General features: G+C 49.2%; 7 protein-coding genes across 7 annotated transcripts; 2 read left to right on the plus strand and 5 right to left on the minus strand.

Annotated features, from left to right (window-relative positions):
- Positions 1-681: 681 nt before the first annotated feature.
- On the plus strand, positions 682-2,883 carry N7466_005565 (uncharacterized protein; the record flags this gene model as incomplete). Its single annotated transcript, XM_057164962.1, has 2 exons — positions 682-1,824; positions 1,888-2,883. The coding sequence occupies 2 exons, from the start codon at positions 682-684 to the stop codon at positions 2,881-2,883; spliced, it is 2,139 nt and encodes a 712-aa protein (XP_057020561.1).
- A 673-nt stretch (positions 2,884-3,556) lies between these two features.
- On the plus strand, positions 3,557-4,810 carry N7466_005566 (lipoate synthase; the record flags this gene model as incomplete). Its single annotated transcript, XM_057164963.1, has 1 exon — positions 3,557-4,810. The coding sequence occupies one exon, from the start codon at positions 3,557-3,559 to the stop codon at positions 4,808-4,810; it is 1,254 nt and encodes a 417-aa protein (XP_057020562.1).
- A 699-nt stretch (positions 4,811-5,509) lies between these two features.
- Positions 5,510-7,034, minus strand: N7466_005567 (phosphoserine phosphatase SerB; the record flags this gene model as incomplete). The annotated part of the gene is made up of 3 exons (XM_057164964.1): positions 5,510-5,833; positions 5,901-6,158; positions 6,225-7,034. The coding sequence occupies 3 exons, from the start codon at positions 7,032-7,034 to the stop codon at positions 5,510-5,512; spliced, it is 1,392 nt and encodes a 463-aa protein (XP_057020563.1).
- A 1,131-nt stretch (positions 7,035-8,165) lies between these two features.
- Positions 8,166-9,174, minus strand: met16 (phosphoadenylyl-sulfate reductase (thioredoxin); the record flags this gene model as incomplete). Its single annotated transcript, XM_057164965.1, has 2 exons — positions 8,166-8,914; positions 8,991-9,174. 2 exons carry the CDS (start codon positions 9,172-9,174, stop codon positions 8,166-8,168), a joined length of 933 nt encoding a protein of 310 aa, XP_057020564.1.
- Positions 9,175-12,159: 2,985 nt separating this feature from the next.
- Positions 12,160-12,875, minus strand: N7466_005569 (uncharacterized protein; the record flags this gene model as incomplete). Its single annotated transcript, XM_057164966.1, has 2 exons — positions 12,160-12,195; positions 12,432-12,875. The coding sequence occupies 2 exons, from the start codon at positions 12,873-12,875 to the stop codon at positions 12,160-12,162; spliced, it is 480 nt and encodes a 159-aa protein (XP_057020565.1).
- A 371-nt stretch (positions 12,876-13,246) lies between these two features.
- Positions 13,247-13,717, minus strand: N7466_005570 (uncharacterized protein; the record flags this gene model as incomplete). Its single annotated transcript, XM_057164967.1, has 2 exons — positions 13,247-13,455; positions 13,633-13,717. 2 exons carry the CDS (start codon positions 13,715-13,717, stop codon positions 13,247-13,249), a joined length of 294 nt encoding a protein of 97 aa, XP_057020566.1.
- A 332-nt stretch (positions 13,718-14,049) lies between these two features.
- On the minus strand, positions 14,050-15,573 carry N7466_005571 (glycoside hydrolase family 30 protein; the record flags this gene model as incomplete). The annotated part of the gene is made up of 1 exon (XM_057164968.1): positions 14,050-15,573. One exon carries the CDS (start codon positions 15,571-15,573, stop codon positions 14,050-14,052), a length of 1,524 nt encoding a protein of 507 aa, XP_057020567.1.
- Between the last annotated feature and the right edge of the window lie 259 nt (positions 15,574-15,832).

A 15,832-nucleotide genomic window follows, 5' to 3' on the forward strand; every position in this document is an offset into this window, starting at 1 on the left:
CCCATGAAGGGGCCTCTCTCATTGCTATTGCAACGAGACACTGCAGCCAATGAAGACCCGCTCGGCTACAGTGCAACACACCCTGTGGGCGATCTTATTACCCTTCCCAAGGGCTGTGATTCGCTCTTCCCCCTCTCTGCATCCCATTTGTCTCATTCTTCCTGCAAGACTATGACGATATTAAGCGACGGACAAAGGGTCTATCCACGTTGACGGGGTCCTGCAGAGCATGAATGGCAATCTAGGGCCAATCATACTCCCACCGCCTGCTTAGATTTCACCTCTCTTGGGCATGCAAGGACGACGCGACTCTCATTCTCAACTATTATTATGATGGCCCGTGCCTGAGAAGTTGAGCCCATTTCGTGCAAGCAAGAAACCCAAAAACCTTGAAGGGGCCAAGCTTCTTCTGAACAATACTCGACTTTCTTCATCGCAGGTTGTTCAGTTCCTTGACAAGGGATGTTCTGCCTTGTATACCTAGTGACCCTATCGTCCTTGGAAGTCAAAACTCGCGTCACTCTGGTTGTATAAGGACGTATTGTGCCCCTGCATCGGGCGGAGGTTCCAGAGCTTACACTGCTGCATTTCATTCTCGTCTGGGTAACTCTTGTACGACCGCATGTTGCTTTTACAACATTTGAATTGGGACTAGAAACCGCCTCGTCTGAAAGACGCACCATGTCTACCATGGACTGCGGTATTCCCAAAATGCCTAGCAATGCGTGCTTCCCAGCCCCGATTCCAACTCACATAAAGAACCAAGAGTCTTACTCGTCTGCGCCGAGCTACGATGCCATGGCAATTCCTGATCCCATCCCCTCGCCACGCCGATGGTCTCCTACATATCAGCCCCGAAGGAGGAGCAGACAATTTCCGACATTGTCATTTGTGCCGTCTCCTACACTACCTCGCCAGGAGACTCATGATACTTCAACAACATCCCTCTCCCGGCGACCCGCGAGTAGAGGACCCCCCATGATCTCACCTTTCCGTTCCGTTCGCAAGATGAAGGAACCATTTCAGTTGATGCTCCCGACTTCGCCGGCATCATGCGACGGTGTGCCTCCATTTCGTCCAAAATCAACGAGGGAATCAAAATTGCCAGGCGGGCATACACTGCGAACATGGCGTTCTGACCAAAATTTGACGTCAGCTAGCATGTCAGCCTTTGGCCTTTTACCCAGCCCACCTATATCAGAATCAAGGGCCGGCAGTGCCGAGCCTGATTCATCATACTTTGAGTGCAAGGACGAACTGAAGGAAGTGGACAACAAACATGAAGAGCTCCAAGTGGAGCCCAAGCTACCTGAGTTGGAAGAGTCGAGTGGGCCCAGTCAAGAAATGGAAGATAGCGACGAAGAAAAGATCAACTACAGGGCATACCGGCCACCCGGTTGGGAAGAAGAATCCCGTCAACAACCCCAAGAACAAAGGTGGGCGGAAGTGACCAGTGTGCATGAAGCGCATTCGAATCTCATCCGGCATTGCGAAGCCCATGAGTCAAAATACACATCCAAAAGCCACGATGGGCACTTGAGCCCTATCAGTTCACCTCTAGCCCCCACCTCCAGTCTTGTTCCAGGCAGCTCCCCGAGACCCCAACGGCCGAGGACCGCCACTGTCTCAAGTGAAGCTAGCTGGATACCTAGTAACTTGGCATACTGCGAGACATGGCTGAAAGGGGTTCCTTTCGATCCGATTTCTGGAAAGGATGAAAACATCAGAGAATCCAACCGTCGAAAGGTCCAGATCGTCGAACAAGATCCTCCGATGCCTAAGATAGATTTCATTCCGGGGATGAAGTCCCTCGACGAACCACTGGTAAGTTATGCACCCGCTTGATTAAATCTCCAAAATTTGGCAAATGTACTAATGGTCTTTCAGAGATTTGCTGTTGCGAGCAAACCCAAGAACAAGCCAAGATTAGTGGACATTGCTCGACAGTCTTCTCCAATGCCACCTCCGCCATCTTTATTACCACATCCTTTGCCGATGACACCAGATCAACGGCAAGAGGAAGTATCTGCTTTTAGTCCTGACACCCCACTTGATAATCCGCTGGACATGTCGGATAGTGGCTATGGTACCCGAGAGTCTGGTTACTCTTTGAGCAATTATGAAGATGGCAAAGACGACGATGTATACACCGATCCAGGCTCCTTGACCTCGGACAGTGTCACGTCTACTGTGGTAGGAGAACGGCCTGGCAGCGCGCAGGGAGAGCGCGAAGGTTCACCCCAGCCGGAGATTCGGTCTGGCAGTGTAAGCCCTGAAGGGACACCGCAACGCCGCCATTCTCCAAGTCGCAATTCGACCAACTTTGAAAAAGCTGAATCAGACGATGCAACCCCATGGGATGATGCTCGTCACGAATGGACTGTGGATGATCATCAATGGACCCTTGACGAGCTTGAACATTCTGTTAAAGACTTCCCTCGCCATATGCTTCGACTGACATCACCTGCTATTCTTCATGTCCGGAAAAGTGACGACAGAGACTTTCTTCGTCCATTTCGCACAATATTTCCAGGAGTCACAGAGAATCTACTAGATTGTCTCTGTGCAGCACTCATTGCCCGAAACTATCTCCTTTCATTATCTACAATTCACCGCCACAAACCTTCTTTACTGGCGCGGAACGACATTTACGGCATCGACGCCATCCCCACCAAAGCATACAGCACACTGGGCATACAGCTCCCATCTGGATCTCCGGGCCGCATCAAGGACCGAGTCCTCTCATCGCGTAGCAGCGATCTGCGACGTGAAGTTGAAAGAATAATCGATAATTTATTATTCGCTATTTGCGGCCGATCCGATGAAACACTTAAATCTGCGATCGAAGTTCTTGCCCAGGTGCTGGAAGTCAAGGCCCCTTAGGCCTCCCCTCTCTTTCCCTATCTTTTCCGATTTCCTTCAATATTCATCAACCAACCTCGCCTCTCTTTGCCAATCCATTTCCTATTCCTCTCCATCGTCGCCATCCAGCATACCACACCTTCATTACGAGCAACAATTACTCTGAGTGCATCAGAACTCGACCGTCCTTATTTCTTTTCATATACTTTCATACCCTTGCATTGCGATTCGCTCCTTGGATCTGTTCTTGAGCTTGTGTGACATGTACAATTAGTATTATAGCACTTTAGTAAATCATAATCATAATAGCCATTGCTATAATCACAATTCCTCCTGCAGTCTAGATTCTAAATCGACGTTTCCACTCAAATTCGGGTCTTCAGCGATGACGTCCGACAATCATCTACACTTTGACTACTCGAAAGCCAAACATGTACACAGTTCACAACAGCAAGTTATTTGATAGTATACATTCCCATGGTTAAGCACTAGTTTGGATTTTTAGTTCGCTTCAATTATCTTGATATCTCGAGGATTGATTTCCCTAGGAATCTTGCGGGAAACATTAGCTACTTCGCCACATGCTCCATCTCCATCGCTTAGTCACCCTCTGAATCCCGCGGGAAAGCCCCAGCTATCTTTCTCTGCAGATTGCGTCTCTGTACCTTAGCATCTCACATACACACACATCACAATGGCCGCTCCAGCACGAACCCTACGGCACCTCTCGTCCGTAAGGACTTCCCTCTCACCCGCCCCAACATCGACCCTCACCCTCCACTACCGCACCTACGCTACCACCGACAACGGCTCCGCCACCAACACACAGGGAATCACCCGTCGGCGAAAGACCTCCTTCCAAGATAAACTTAACGCTGGCCCTTCTTTTTCCGACTTCGTATCTGGCGGAGATGAGCCCCTCGAGCCGTCAGAGGCTTACGCTCTCAAAAAGGTCATGGCTGGCCCCGCCGGCCGCAAGAAGGAAATAACCCGTCTCCCCGACTGGCTTAAGACACCCATTCCAGACTCGAAGAACTACCAGCGCCTGAAGAAGGATCTCCGCGGATTGAACCTGCACACCGTCTGTGAGGAGGCGAAATGCCCCAACATCTCCGACTGCTGGGGCGGCGGCGACAAGGCCGCTGCAACGGCCACTATCATGCTCATGGGCGACACCTGTACCCGTGGCTGCCGGTTCTGCAGTGTCAAGACGAGCCGCACGCCCGCCCCGCTTGATCCGCACGAGCCCGAGAACACGGCCGAGGCTATCTCGAGATGGGGACTCGGATATGTGGTTTTGACAAGTGTCGACCGTGACGATCTGGTGGACGGAGGTGCGCACCACTTTGCGGAGACGGTCATCAAGATCAAGGCTAAGGCCCCGAGTATTTTGGTCGAGTGCTTGACGGGTGATTATCGTGGAGACTTGGAGATGGCGCAGGTGGTCGCGCGGAGTGGATTGGATGTTTTCGCGCACAATGTTGAAACTGTTGAGGAGTTGACGCCTCATGTCCGGGATCGTCGTGCTACTTTCCAGCAGTCCATTAGTGTGCTTAAGGCTGCGAAGGCTGCGAAGCCCGATCTTATCACAAAGACTAGTCTTATGTTGGGTCTTGGGGAGACGGATGAGCAGCTTTGGGATGCGCTGCGCCAGTTGCGTGCTGTGGATGTTGATGTTGTGACCTTTGGTCAGTACATGCGTCCTACTAAGCGCCATATGGCTGTTCACGAGTATGTTACTCCGGATCGGTTTGAGGCTTGGCGCCAGCGGGCACTGGACATGGGTTTCTTGTACTGTGCCTCTGGACCTTTGGTCCGCAGCAGTTACAAGGCTGGTGAGGCTTTCATTGAGAATGTGTTGAAGAAGCGTCGCGCTGGAGCTGGACCCGCAACTACGGAGCAGACTGTCGAGCAGCCTGCTACTCAGGCTGATGAGGCGACCCGCTAGTTCCGGTTACCTGTTTCCTTTGTTCAAAAAATAATATGCATGGCTCATGAGAACTCTCTGACTAGATCGGAGAGTGGTTCATGCACCATTCACTCGGCGCCTAGATTGCATCATTCTGGTTTGGCTTGGGCGTTAGGACTTCTCTTACTATTTTCGACATTTCATTTCAACATTGTCTTGTATCACCATCAACGGTCTTCATCCTGTCGATTCTTTTGGCGCTTGCAAGGAGTTTATAACAAGCTATTACATAAACCATATTTTAGATTATATTTGCCAGAAGTTCTTCTCATTCGTGTATTTCTCTGTAGACTACGTGTAGAGCGCGGAGCTAAAGCTAAGCTGTAAGTCCGGACAAGTCATGGGTTCGACTATACCACCTGTACCTACTAGTACGGTCAAGGAAATGAAGGAAATACACGCCAAGGGCAGCTATGTAACGCACTTCACAGCCCCCCTTCTGCTCTTCAATCTTCTCCTTCTCCAACCCAAGGGTAACTCCAAAGCTGCTTGTCAAAAAGAGATGAGAATAATAGAAAGGGAAATGAGTATCAATAGATCCTGATGAAACAGGTAGATCTAGTAAGCCGTCACCTGTATCGCGTCCAAGAAAAAAAGGCGGACATAAAATGGGTATTGTGTTCCAAGGTGAAGATTCACCTGAAAAAGAAAAGAATAGGCTCGAATTTAAACCCAAGTCTATTGGGCCTTGGTAGTGAGCTCGACAATATCCTCCTTTTCCAGACCAAAGAGGTGGAGAATGTCGGTGAGGCTCTCTCCGTTAATACGGGTTGGCGCCTCGAGCTGGACCTTGGACTTGGCGCGCCAGGCGACACCAAGACCAGCCTCGTGAAGCATGAGAAGATCATTCGCACCATCACCGACAGCCAGCGTCTGGGAAATGGGGATGTTGTTCTCCGCAGCAATGGATTTGAGAAGCGTGCGCTTCTGAGCAGCATCAATGATGGGCTTCGACTCCACCAGTCTGCCGGTCAGGGTCTGGGTTTCGGTGTCGATTTCAAGCTAGATATGCAATTAGTTCGAGGTACTTATTAGCATAACGGAAGGGCTGAGCAAGGGGAATCTTTACATGGTTGGCGACCGCATAGTCCAGTCCAAGCTGTCCAGCTAACCACTCTGCAAGGGGCTGGAAGCCACCGCTCAGAACAGCCATCTTGTATCCCATCATCTTCAAGGCAGCGCAGAGCTCACGGGCACCCTTCGCGATGGTAATAACAGACTTGAGCTTGTCAAAGACATCAGCAGGGACTCCCTTGAGGAGGCTGACGCGCTCCTTCAGCGATGCCGCGAAGTCCAGTTCGCCGTTCATCGCACGCTCCGTGATTTCCTATTTTCGATTAAATTCCGCCAATGGCTTCTAGTTACGAGATAAAATGGGCGAAATTTCACTTACCGAAACCTCCTTCTCCACACCGATAAACTTGGCAATCTCGTCGATCACCTCGTTCTCAATGAGGGTGCTGTCCATGTCGAACACAGCCAACCGCTTGTGTCGGCGGAAGACGCTCTCCTCCTGCAGCACAACCTCGACATTCCACTCGCGCTCGAAGCGCCAGATACTCTCGTGCTTGCGCAGATCCTCGAAGGAGAGGTACTCCGGGTCCGGAGGGGGAGAGAATGTGACTTCCACAACGTGCGGGTGGGCTTCACGGTCGAGGCAGCGGTGCGAGGTGTTCATGCGCTTGTAGGGTGTTGGGAGTGACTCGAGCACTTGCAGGAAGTTGGTCAAGCACAGCTGCGACACATAGGGTCCGTAGATGTGGTCGAGCGGTTCCGGTTCCGGAGCAGGCGGCTCGCGGGGGAACTTGTCCATGTCGTCTGTGGGAGCAGAGCCGGCGGGAACCTCGGGCGAAGGCAGCTTGGTGCCTGCGCCAGAGTTGTGCGACGCATCGGGGTGGAAGTGGGGGTGGACGGGGTTGGAAGATTTGTAGAAGATGGTTGCGACGATGCGGGGGGTGCCGGTCTCAAGGGGGTTAGCCTGGTGATTGAAGAGGCTGTGCGTGACACCGCTGTCATGGACTCGCTCGGGGTCTGGGTGGATGGGGTTGATGGACAGGCTCTCGCTCAGTTGGGAGCTAAGGACCTCGCCGATGTTCTGGCTGACGGAGAGCGGGGGCTTGTATTGTTGGTGGTCTTGGAGGAATGAGCTGCTGCGCATTTGGCCTAGCGATGGCCGCTGGCGAGAGTGGGTTTGTTCAGCCATGGGGCTTTCACTGGTGCTTTAAGGTAGAAAGTTGGAATGTATGGGACTGAACTCGAATATTCACAAACTTGTCCACGTTTCTTGAAAAAACATTGTCGATCCTGAGCCCGTCACGTGGCCAGTTGGTGGGGTTCTGCCCAAGCTTGCGTCATTTCTAATCAAACTACCAGAAAATCCTCTCATGAAAGAGAATCATATCAGGAAACAACCCAAGAAAATAGTAGCTGCGGTCTCAAAGATATTCTGTGTTTTTCAATGACATGGCTTCCTTTGGACCCAAAAATTCGTGCAAGTGGCGGGTAGATCGAATCGTCGATCGCAATAGAAACGTTGGAATTTACTAAATTTCATTTAGAGATTCAGAGGAAGTATTGATTAAAAGGGAAAACACCAGGAAAAGAGAGATTGGCTTAGCATTATCGGTATTCTCTTTAGCAGAAATGCTCTGTCAAAAATGACCTGTTCACTCTCCATACGTATTATATCTGCCGGTGGGTAGAGACGGGCATCACGCAAACTGCTTGGTTTGTTATTTCAGTAGAAATAAGCTAATCCAAATAGAGTCAAATGTAGTCACGGACTTGGAAAAAAGTACGCCATTTGAAAAGTCAAATTACCTGCATCAACAACAGCACTGGAGTTGCTTTTTTACAGCCGCTGATCGTCAGGTCGAAACTTAGGGTTGGCGGGCTGCACGTGAGATCCCCTCTCAAGAACCCTTTGCGAACCCCATATGAAAAATCAGGTTTAAAAAATATTGAATGTTCGAATTTATTTTTGAAAACTTTGCGATATCAAGAATTGATAGAAATTTATTGAAGACACAAGTCATGCTTTTGTATCTAATCGTGCTAAGGTCATTATCATGTCTCAACGATCCCACAACAGGCCGCGAGTGGAAACCAGACTCCCTATATACAGGTGAGGAGTTGATTCTAGTCTTTTTAGGAATGAAATCCTGTAAACATATAGAAATAAAAAAACAGAAATAAATCATGAATGTGCGTCGGTCTTTAAAGAGCCGATTCGCACCGCTCAAACGATGGCAAACAGAGAGCCGAGGAGGTATCATTAAAAACGCCATGGAGTATGCGACTGGGTTGAAGGGGTAAAAGGAAAGAAGCGACGGGATCATTGCGCAGCAGCAGAAAGCTGGGAGTGCAAAGCCGAAGTCAAAGCTTCCTCTTGGCGCTTGCGCTCCATCTCCATCAAGTACATGGCGTACTTGGAGCGGGGGTTGTGGATACCGCACTCAGTCTTCTGTTGACCCTTCCAGCGGCCAGAGCGCTCATCCTCGTTGTCGGCAACGGGTTGAGTGGAGTGCCAGTCACCAACACTCTTGTAGCCACGGTCAAGGAGCTCGTTGTAAGGGACGTTGTTTTCACGAGCGTATTGCTTGACCTGGTCAAAGGACCAGTTGGCCATGGGATTAATTTTTATAAGGCCGGCCTCGTCAACCTCAATGACGTCGAGGTCACCACGCTTGCCACCCTGGCTGCGACGGCGACCAGTGAGCACGGCGTGGACGTTCAGATCACGGTAGGCACGCTGAGCAGGTTCAACCTTGGCAACCCAGTCGTAGAGCTGGTCATCAGCCTCCCACAGGCGAGCTCCATACTTGGACTCGAACTCGCTAGCGGTATCGGCACCGGCAGGCTTGTACACGTGCACGTTGTTCAACGGGTAACGCTTACGGACCCGGTCGACCAAGTTAAGGGTCTCGGAAAAGTGGTGCAGCGTGTCGAGGAAGATAAGATCCACCATCTGAGGGCGGGGTACATCCAGCTTGGACAGCATATCCAAAGTAACCAAGCCAGTCAAACCAAAGGCTGTAGTCTGGAAAAGATGGGGAAGGGATGTAGTGCACCATCTCAAGATATCTATTGAGGGGTAAGAGTCAGAAACCATACATTGGGACCTTTGTTATAGCGGGGTTTCTGAACCGGATAGACATACCTTGGGGCTCGAGGAATTGCAACTGGCGGTTCAAGAACTGGAGATGGGGCTTGGTGAAGACAATCTCGGGGATATATTCTTCATTAGATGAGCCACCGCTGACATAGCCAGACTCAGTGTTGTTGTCTCGTGTGTCCATACCCTCTCCGTCGGAGGGGTACTGAACAGGCATCTTGGTGGGCATTTTGGTGTGTGCAAAGAAGATGGGGATAAAGAGAAGCAGAAGTGTAAACACCAAAGGATTGAATGTTTAATTGGACACAAGGGAATTGGATGCACCGAAAATGGATATGAAGATGATAGTAGGAAGAGAGGAATCAAGACCAGGCCTGGGAATAATATAGGCTGTAGAGGCAATGATGTGATTTTTCAGCGTGCCTGGCATACTTCCGACTTCCCTAGCCGCTATTTGATTTGAGCACGACATTGGGGGAGTCAAGTGGGTCCTTGAAAATTCGATGGCGTGCTTTTCTCGATGCCTGGATGCCTGAAATTGCGTGATTGCGTGCTTACAACCTCAGCATCTTTGGTCTCTCCAGTCTCCCGTAGCCACCTTAACCTGAAGCCCGAGCCCGGTTTTGACCCCATTGAGCTCTTATTAATCAAGCAGTAACCTCCAATTTGGTTAGACGGATTCCTAGTGCTGAGAAATCATTTTTCCCGCGGGTATTCGGAAGCTCGTGGAAAGCTCTCTTGCAAATCTCGAAACTCCGGGTCTTTTCAAAACCGGGGCTGATTAATTTTATACATTGTCAGCCCCATTCTCAGGGTCTAAGCAACGAATGCCTAATCATGATGTTAGTACTATTCGAGAAGCTTGATGGAACTGCTTTGTTACCCGCTCCCGTAAAAAGCACATAATGATCTACGATGGTGTCATCGTGGAGTACAGCTGTGGCGGGTCCTTGCTTCTTGCCCCCAATTCCGAGGGGAACAGAATGGCGTGCGATTTTGCGTGATATGATTCTGCCGGGCGGTGACCAGCTCCTACTAAGATGGGTCACATGATCCCCATAGAAATCCGGTCTATTGCGACTTTATTCCATGGGTTCAAGCTATTGTAGATGGACAGAATTGTGGAACAAAATACGAAATACGAGATTTGTTGAATGTCCTACGTCTACATTGTCACTCTTTCGGCTCCTTCCAAGGTTCCAAGATTGTCTGTGCATTCAAATGTTTACTACTAGTTGTGCAAGAATCACACAGACTAAATGCCCACACCACCTACCTAGCAAACCCCCCTCTGAGCTCTCAAGAAAATACTTGATTCAAAGAACATCCATTCCGTTACCTCAAAAATTTAGTCTCATACCTAGTACCTAGGTAGTTGATCACTTACAGTAATGAATTCAAATTTTACAGCCTTGCTGAGAGTACTTCCATAATCAATCCGTGAAGTGGTATTCATATGCTGAACCCGTGTATATATATTGATGCATGTATATCAGGTGCACAAAACGCACATGCATGATGGCATTGATCAACCTCAAGGGGCATCATTGATTCAGCCAGTGCTGGCTTCAAATGTTCGTATGGATTTGGCTACAAACATTACCTTCAATGTTTGAATAACCTCTGGAATTCATTAAATCTTCCAAAAATTTAAATTTAGAATTATTATTTACGAATTGTATGTAAGCATAGTGCCGTGGCCGTTATAGCCTTAAGAACACCGGGCGGAGGACCTCGGGATCTCCATATTATGTGGGGACTCTCAGCGGAAAATACCCACAAGTGGGTATTCCCCAGGCTGTACAAAACAGCCACAGAAATCTAGATCCCACCTTTAATTCCAGTATTAATAGGCAACCTTTCAGAAAGAAAAGATTTTGAAGAGAGTGCATTCAAAGGGGATTTTGCATGGTAAGTGAGGTTTCAAAGAGACTTCAGTGGAATCAATCGATTTCTAAATTTAATCTATGTAGCATCAAGATGTTGTCCCGTACACCACACCACACGTCAACAGTAGCTCGATCCTTCAGAGTCAATATCCTAAAAAGCCAGTAAGTACAACAAGGCTGGAGTAATTTCTGTCTCTCTGGGAGCCCGCCTAACGGAAATTCAATTCTAGGAGACATGTCTCATCCCAAAATCTACCCCCCGTGTCCCCCGTGCATAATCGCCTTGTTACCCAGCGCTTGAATCGACCGGTCTCCCCTCACCTCAGCGTATACAAGTGGGAATTTGTTTCTTCTGCATCGGCACTGCATCGAATTACGGGCATACTTCTCTCAGGAAGTCTGTATGGCTTCGGAACGCTATACCTATTCTCCCCTACCTTGGGCATCCATTTTGACTCGACAACTATAATTGACGCATTTAGCGCCTTGCCGGGTGCAGTGAAAACGGGGCTCAAATTTGGGATTGCCATGCCCTTTGCTTTCCATGGGTTCAACGGAGTGAAGCACTTGATTTGGGATACGGGTCGGCTTTTGGGGAGGAAGCAGAGTGGAAGGGCGTCGTGGATGGTTTTGATTTGTGCTATGAGCGCATCTATGGGATTGGCTTTGTACAAGCCTGGAGTGAAAGAAGAGGTACAATGAGTATGATTAGATATTTGGGTATTTGGGTATCGTTAAGCTACCATTTGATGTTCCAGAAAAAAAAAGCCAGTCAATTCATCTCAACTGTTTGCAGGTCCCCTCAGAAGCTGATGTATTTGCGCCATCGAATCCTTTGCCACTTCGCCCGTCTCGAATATTGGCTTATGTAGTACAAGTCTGGCGAATATACATAGATCGGGTGCGTGGTAGGTGATTCCTGCTCTGTAAATTTCCTCTTTGGTCAATTGGGACTGAAGTCGCTCCCATAGAGTCATCCATCTTGAAAGAGCTCTTTCAATCTGAGCTGTAGTATCGGGCATATTGCAAATGCTGGACCTCAGTCCGAAAATGATTGGCTGGAATGCTTTGAGTTGGGTTGTGAGCTTCCAGCTTTTGAAACAGAGCACGTATCGGTGAAAAACCTACCGGAGACAATAATGAAAAGGGCGAATACGTTCAAATTTCTGCATCTTGGGTCGTCAGATCCGAGCCAGTCATCAGATAGTAATTCTTGTATGGATCGGTTTAAAGGGGACGGTCGCTGGTATTTTCTCTCGTTCTGTGCCCATGTTTCCCAAGCAGCGCTGTCTCGAATATCAATACCCATTTCCCCGGCTGGAAGGTCAAAGCCAAACTCCGATACTGTAAATTGGGGAGGGCTATTGAAAAACATAATATTGTGGCAATCGAGCATAGTGATAGATGCCATTAGTCTATTGATATTAGTAATGATACAAGCCCACAGAAAAATCCGGCCTTACCTGATGCAAGCTTCATTTTTCAGAAACACTTCATGACTCAAAGGCATACTAGAGTCATGCCATGTATTTCTGACTTGTGTCATTGATGTCGCGCGAGCAACAGACACTAGAGCTGGATATCGTTGTATTCGTACCCGACGCCTAGCTTCCGCCTTGGGACTAGCCAGTTGAATTAAAATGATGAGGACTGCCGCTTGAATAGTTTCAATCTCAGCCTGGTCTAGACTGTCGCAATTCAGGGACTGCTCATTGTAAACCAGCCGATGAAAAGTGGGATCTTCAAAGACAGCATGTTCCGCCATGTCGATGTAAGTGGTGGCTTCTAGCTTTGCAGTCTCGGATAACCCACAGCTTGCGCCCAGTAGAAACATTGCAAGGAGCAAAGGCGCTGAGGTAGTCTTCAGGTTGAACGACGATTTTAAGACAATGCGAGATCGAGGACGAACTGTGTGCTCAAAATAGGCATCGATGAAATCGCCCACGTTGGTCTCATTGAAAAAAGTGCGCTCGAGATCGATATTGAACTCTCCCCATGCATTGGCATTTGATTGCTGTACTACGGATAAACAATTGATCATTTTATCAGCAGCCAACTGTCGTTGTTCCAGGTCCTCCAGTCCTTCAGGCAGTGGTGAGCTCCGAGATGGGATTTGCCTCTCGCCTGGAGGCGACCCAAATAAGAGAGCCCATGAGTCCTCAAAAAAGAGGTCACTTCTTCCAACTTCAACCTCGAGACTTGGAAGCGCGGGATCCAGTTCCAGACCCTCTTGGCCATTGGACTCCGTGGTCGACAATAAAGAAAGAGCGCGGTTCACATCCCCAGGGTTCCGGTTACTTGGAGCAGAATAATTCAACAGAAAGGGAACTGATAGTTGACCAGGTCGTCTTTGATTTGATATAGCGGCCGCATGTCTATGTTGACTTCTGGTTGATGCCCGGGAATTGGATATCAGCTCGCGCGACCCATCTGCGCGATAGCCAAGACGTCGGTAAGTGCAAGAGACGCCTTGGCTCTGACACGAAGAACAAGGAAGACTGGAATCACAAGTAATTCTGTTCTTCGCGCAGGCGTCGCATGCTTTCCGACGGCGTCCGGGTTTCTTCGGCGTCGGCTGCTGCCCCACTGGGCAGCTTTTATAATGGCGACGAAGCGCGTCTCTAATGAGTTGATTAGGGATGTTGTTTTTTTATCTTGTCATTCTTGTGCAATAAGGAGAATAATCGTCTCACTGTCTGGAATATTTGCGCCCGCAAAACTCGCATGTCACTTGTGTTGGTGAGTCTAAGAAAGGAGGTCAGTTTCCCCGCCGCAATTGGATTTCTTGTATCACTTACGTGAGGATGCCTCATGTCGTTTGAGATGACTTCGGCTGGAGAATCTCTGGCTACAAGTCAAGCATCGGTGGGCTACACTAGACATTTTACACGAATCGTATCAGCCCTTTTCAGTGAATTGCTGGTGGTTGGTGTATGGTGGACCGGTCAGATTCCGTACCGATTGTACCGATATTACCCGCTTACGACTTAACTGGGATGTCGTAGACTCGTAGTCTCGACTCTCGACTCTCGTAGATGCCATCGGAACCCCATACTTTTAATAAGTCATATACTTGAGACCAGCATAAATTAGACTATATTGACAATAAATTCTTCGTGGTCAAGTCCAATATGTACAAAATATTGTTGTTCGTTGTTCGGGGTCCCCTTGCAGACTGTTGTCTCAAATTGCCGGCCTTCCTAGCATGTCATTGCTTAAGACGCGGCTGGGAGCACCCAAGTGGTCACGGACTCACTGGGAATATCACCCGACCATTCCTCTCCACTCTCCGTGGTAAGAGTTAAATAAATATCGTTGTCAAAGGTGTTCTCAATAACAACAGAGCGTGTTCCATCGGGGTTCAAGGAGGCCACAGACTGTAGACCACTGCCGCCCGTGTAGGTGTAGCTACCTGTCCCACTTAGCACAATGGCGCCGGTAGGGATGAACTTGCTAAATTGAGCAATCATGTAGTATGCGGTCTGGAAAGTATAGGTTCCATCGGTGTTAATAGTGACCAGACCAGTGCAGGTATCACATCCACCGCTGGAGAGATGTGGGCCATCACTCGAATTGGTACCGAGGGTCCAGGCTGTTACGCCGTTCGCCCAGTTCTGCAAGGGCCCCATTGTGAAGTCGGCAGCCTGGTTCCAATCTCCGGTGGAGGGGGTCCAGCATTCAGTCATGTATTGTTTGACGTTGGGGTTGCTGTCGTGGAAGGTGGTGAGAACCGTCCAGTTTACATCGGTAGCGTAGCAGTGCCAGGCGACCGAGTCAACATAGCTACCAGCACCATCAATGACGGTCTGAGGATAGCTGGGTACATCTTGATTTATTTTTGTCAGCGTGAGGGTTCTACTAAGGGGATGCTGTGACTCGTGAGACGTACCGGTGTTGTGGTCGTAGGCCCAAATGGCCGTATCCAGGCCAGCATTAGCAATAGCCGGGCCGATATAGTTCTGGATCAACTCGGCAGATTCTTCGGCGTAGACGTACATTGTAGGATAACCGGACTGGCTGTTCAACGGCTCGTTCTGGATGGTGATGGCGTCGACGGTCACGTCGAGAGCCTTGTATGCCTGAAGATACTTGACAAAGTAGTCCGCGAATTCACTGACATAGCCAGTGTTTGCAGTTCCGCCATTCAAGTAACCATCGTTTAGGTTGTTGTCAGTGGTGGTCCCATCAATCACACCATTCATCTTCATCCATCCGGGAGCACTCCATGGAGATCCAAAGATTGTCAAAGCTGACTGCAGGGACTTCATGGAAGCCAGCATTTTAGCCATGGCCGTTCCACGATCCCCGAGATTGAAACCAGACAGAGATGTGTCCACAGAGCCCCCATTGTCATCATACGTGTAGGCTGGATTGCCAGAAAGATCAGAGGCACCAATTGTATGCCTCATCATGGCAAAATTGGCCCCCGCATCCGTCATCAAATCATTGAGCAGGGCTTCGAGGTTTGCACTCGATAATGTGTTGAAGGAGGTGACAGTGGCGTCAGTCACGGCTCCTCCAAATCCAACAATTGTTTGCTTATAGCCAGAGCTTGTGTCGTCAATAGTGAGCTTCCATGTCGAGCTTGAGCCTGGGTCGCCGGCTCCTTGGACTGGTGCGGTGATCGAGGTGAGCTTGTAGGTTCCGGCGGAATTTGAGCTATAAGCCGAAGCCGAGGTTCTCTTTTCCAGTGCGTGGCTTACGGCAGCCAGGCCAAGGAGAGATACAGCAGTACGCATCTTCAGGTGGAAGGTAAACAAAAATACTGCGAGATCCTTTTGTTTGGTGAATTTTCTTTGGCGAGGTGATTAGATCCTGCTTAATCTAGTGATCAGGAGCCCCTTATAATGATTTCCCAAATTGAATATATGGTTGTAGTAACTTGAAGGTTGTAACCTTGAACGGGCAATCTGAGCCATCTAAGCGGGGCGTCAGCAATTAGCGTGCAGAATACATTGCAGCTATTGTCTCAAATCCCTCAAATGTGGGGCGAAATGC

Source organism: Penicillium verhagenii (assembly GCF_028828195.1).
Source record: "Penicillium verhagenii strain IBT 33310 chromosome Unknown utg000006l_segment0_segment0, whole genome shotgun sequence".
NCBI lineage: Eukaryota > Fungi > Ascomycota > Eurotiomycetes > Eurotiales > Aspergillaceae > Penicillium > Penicillium verhagenii.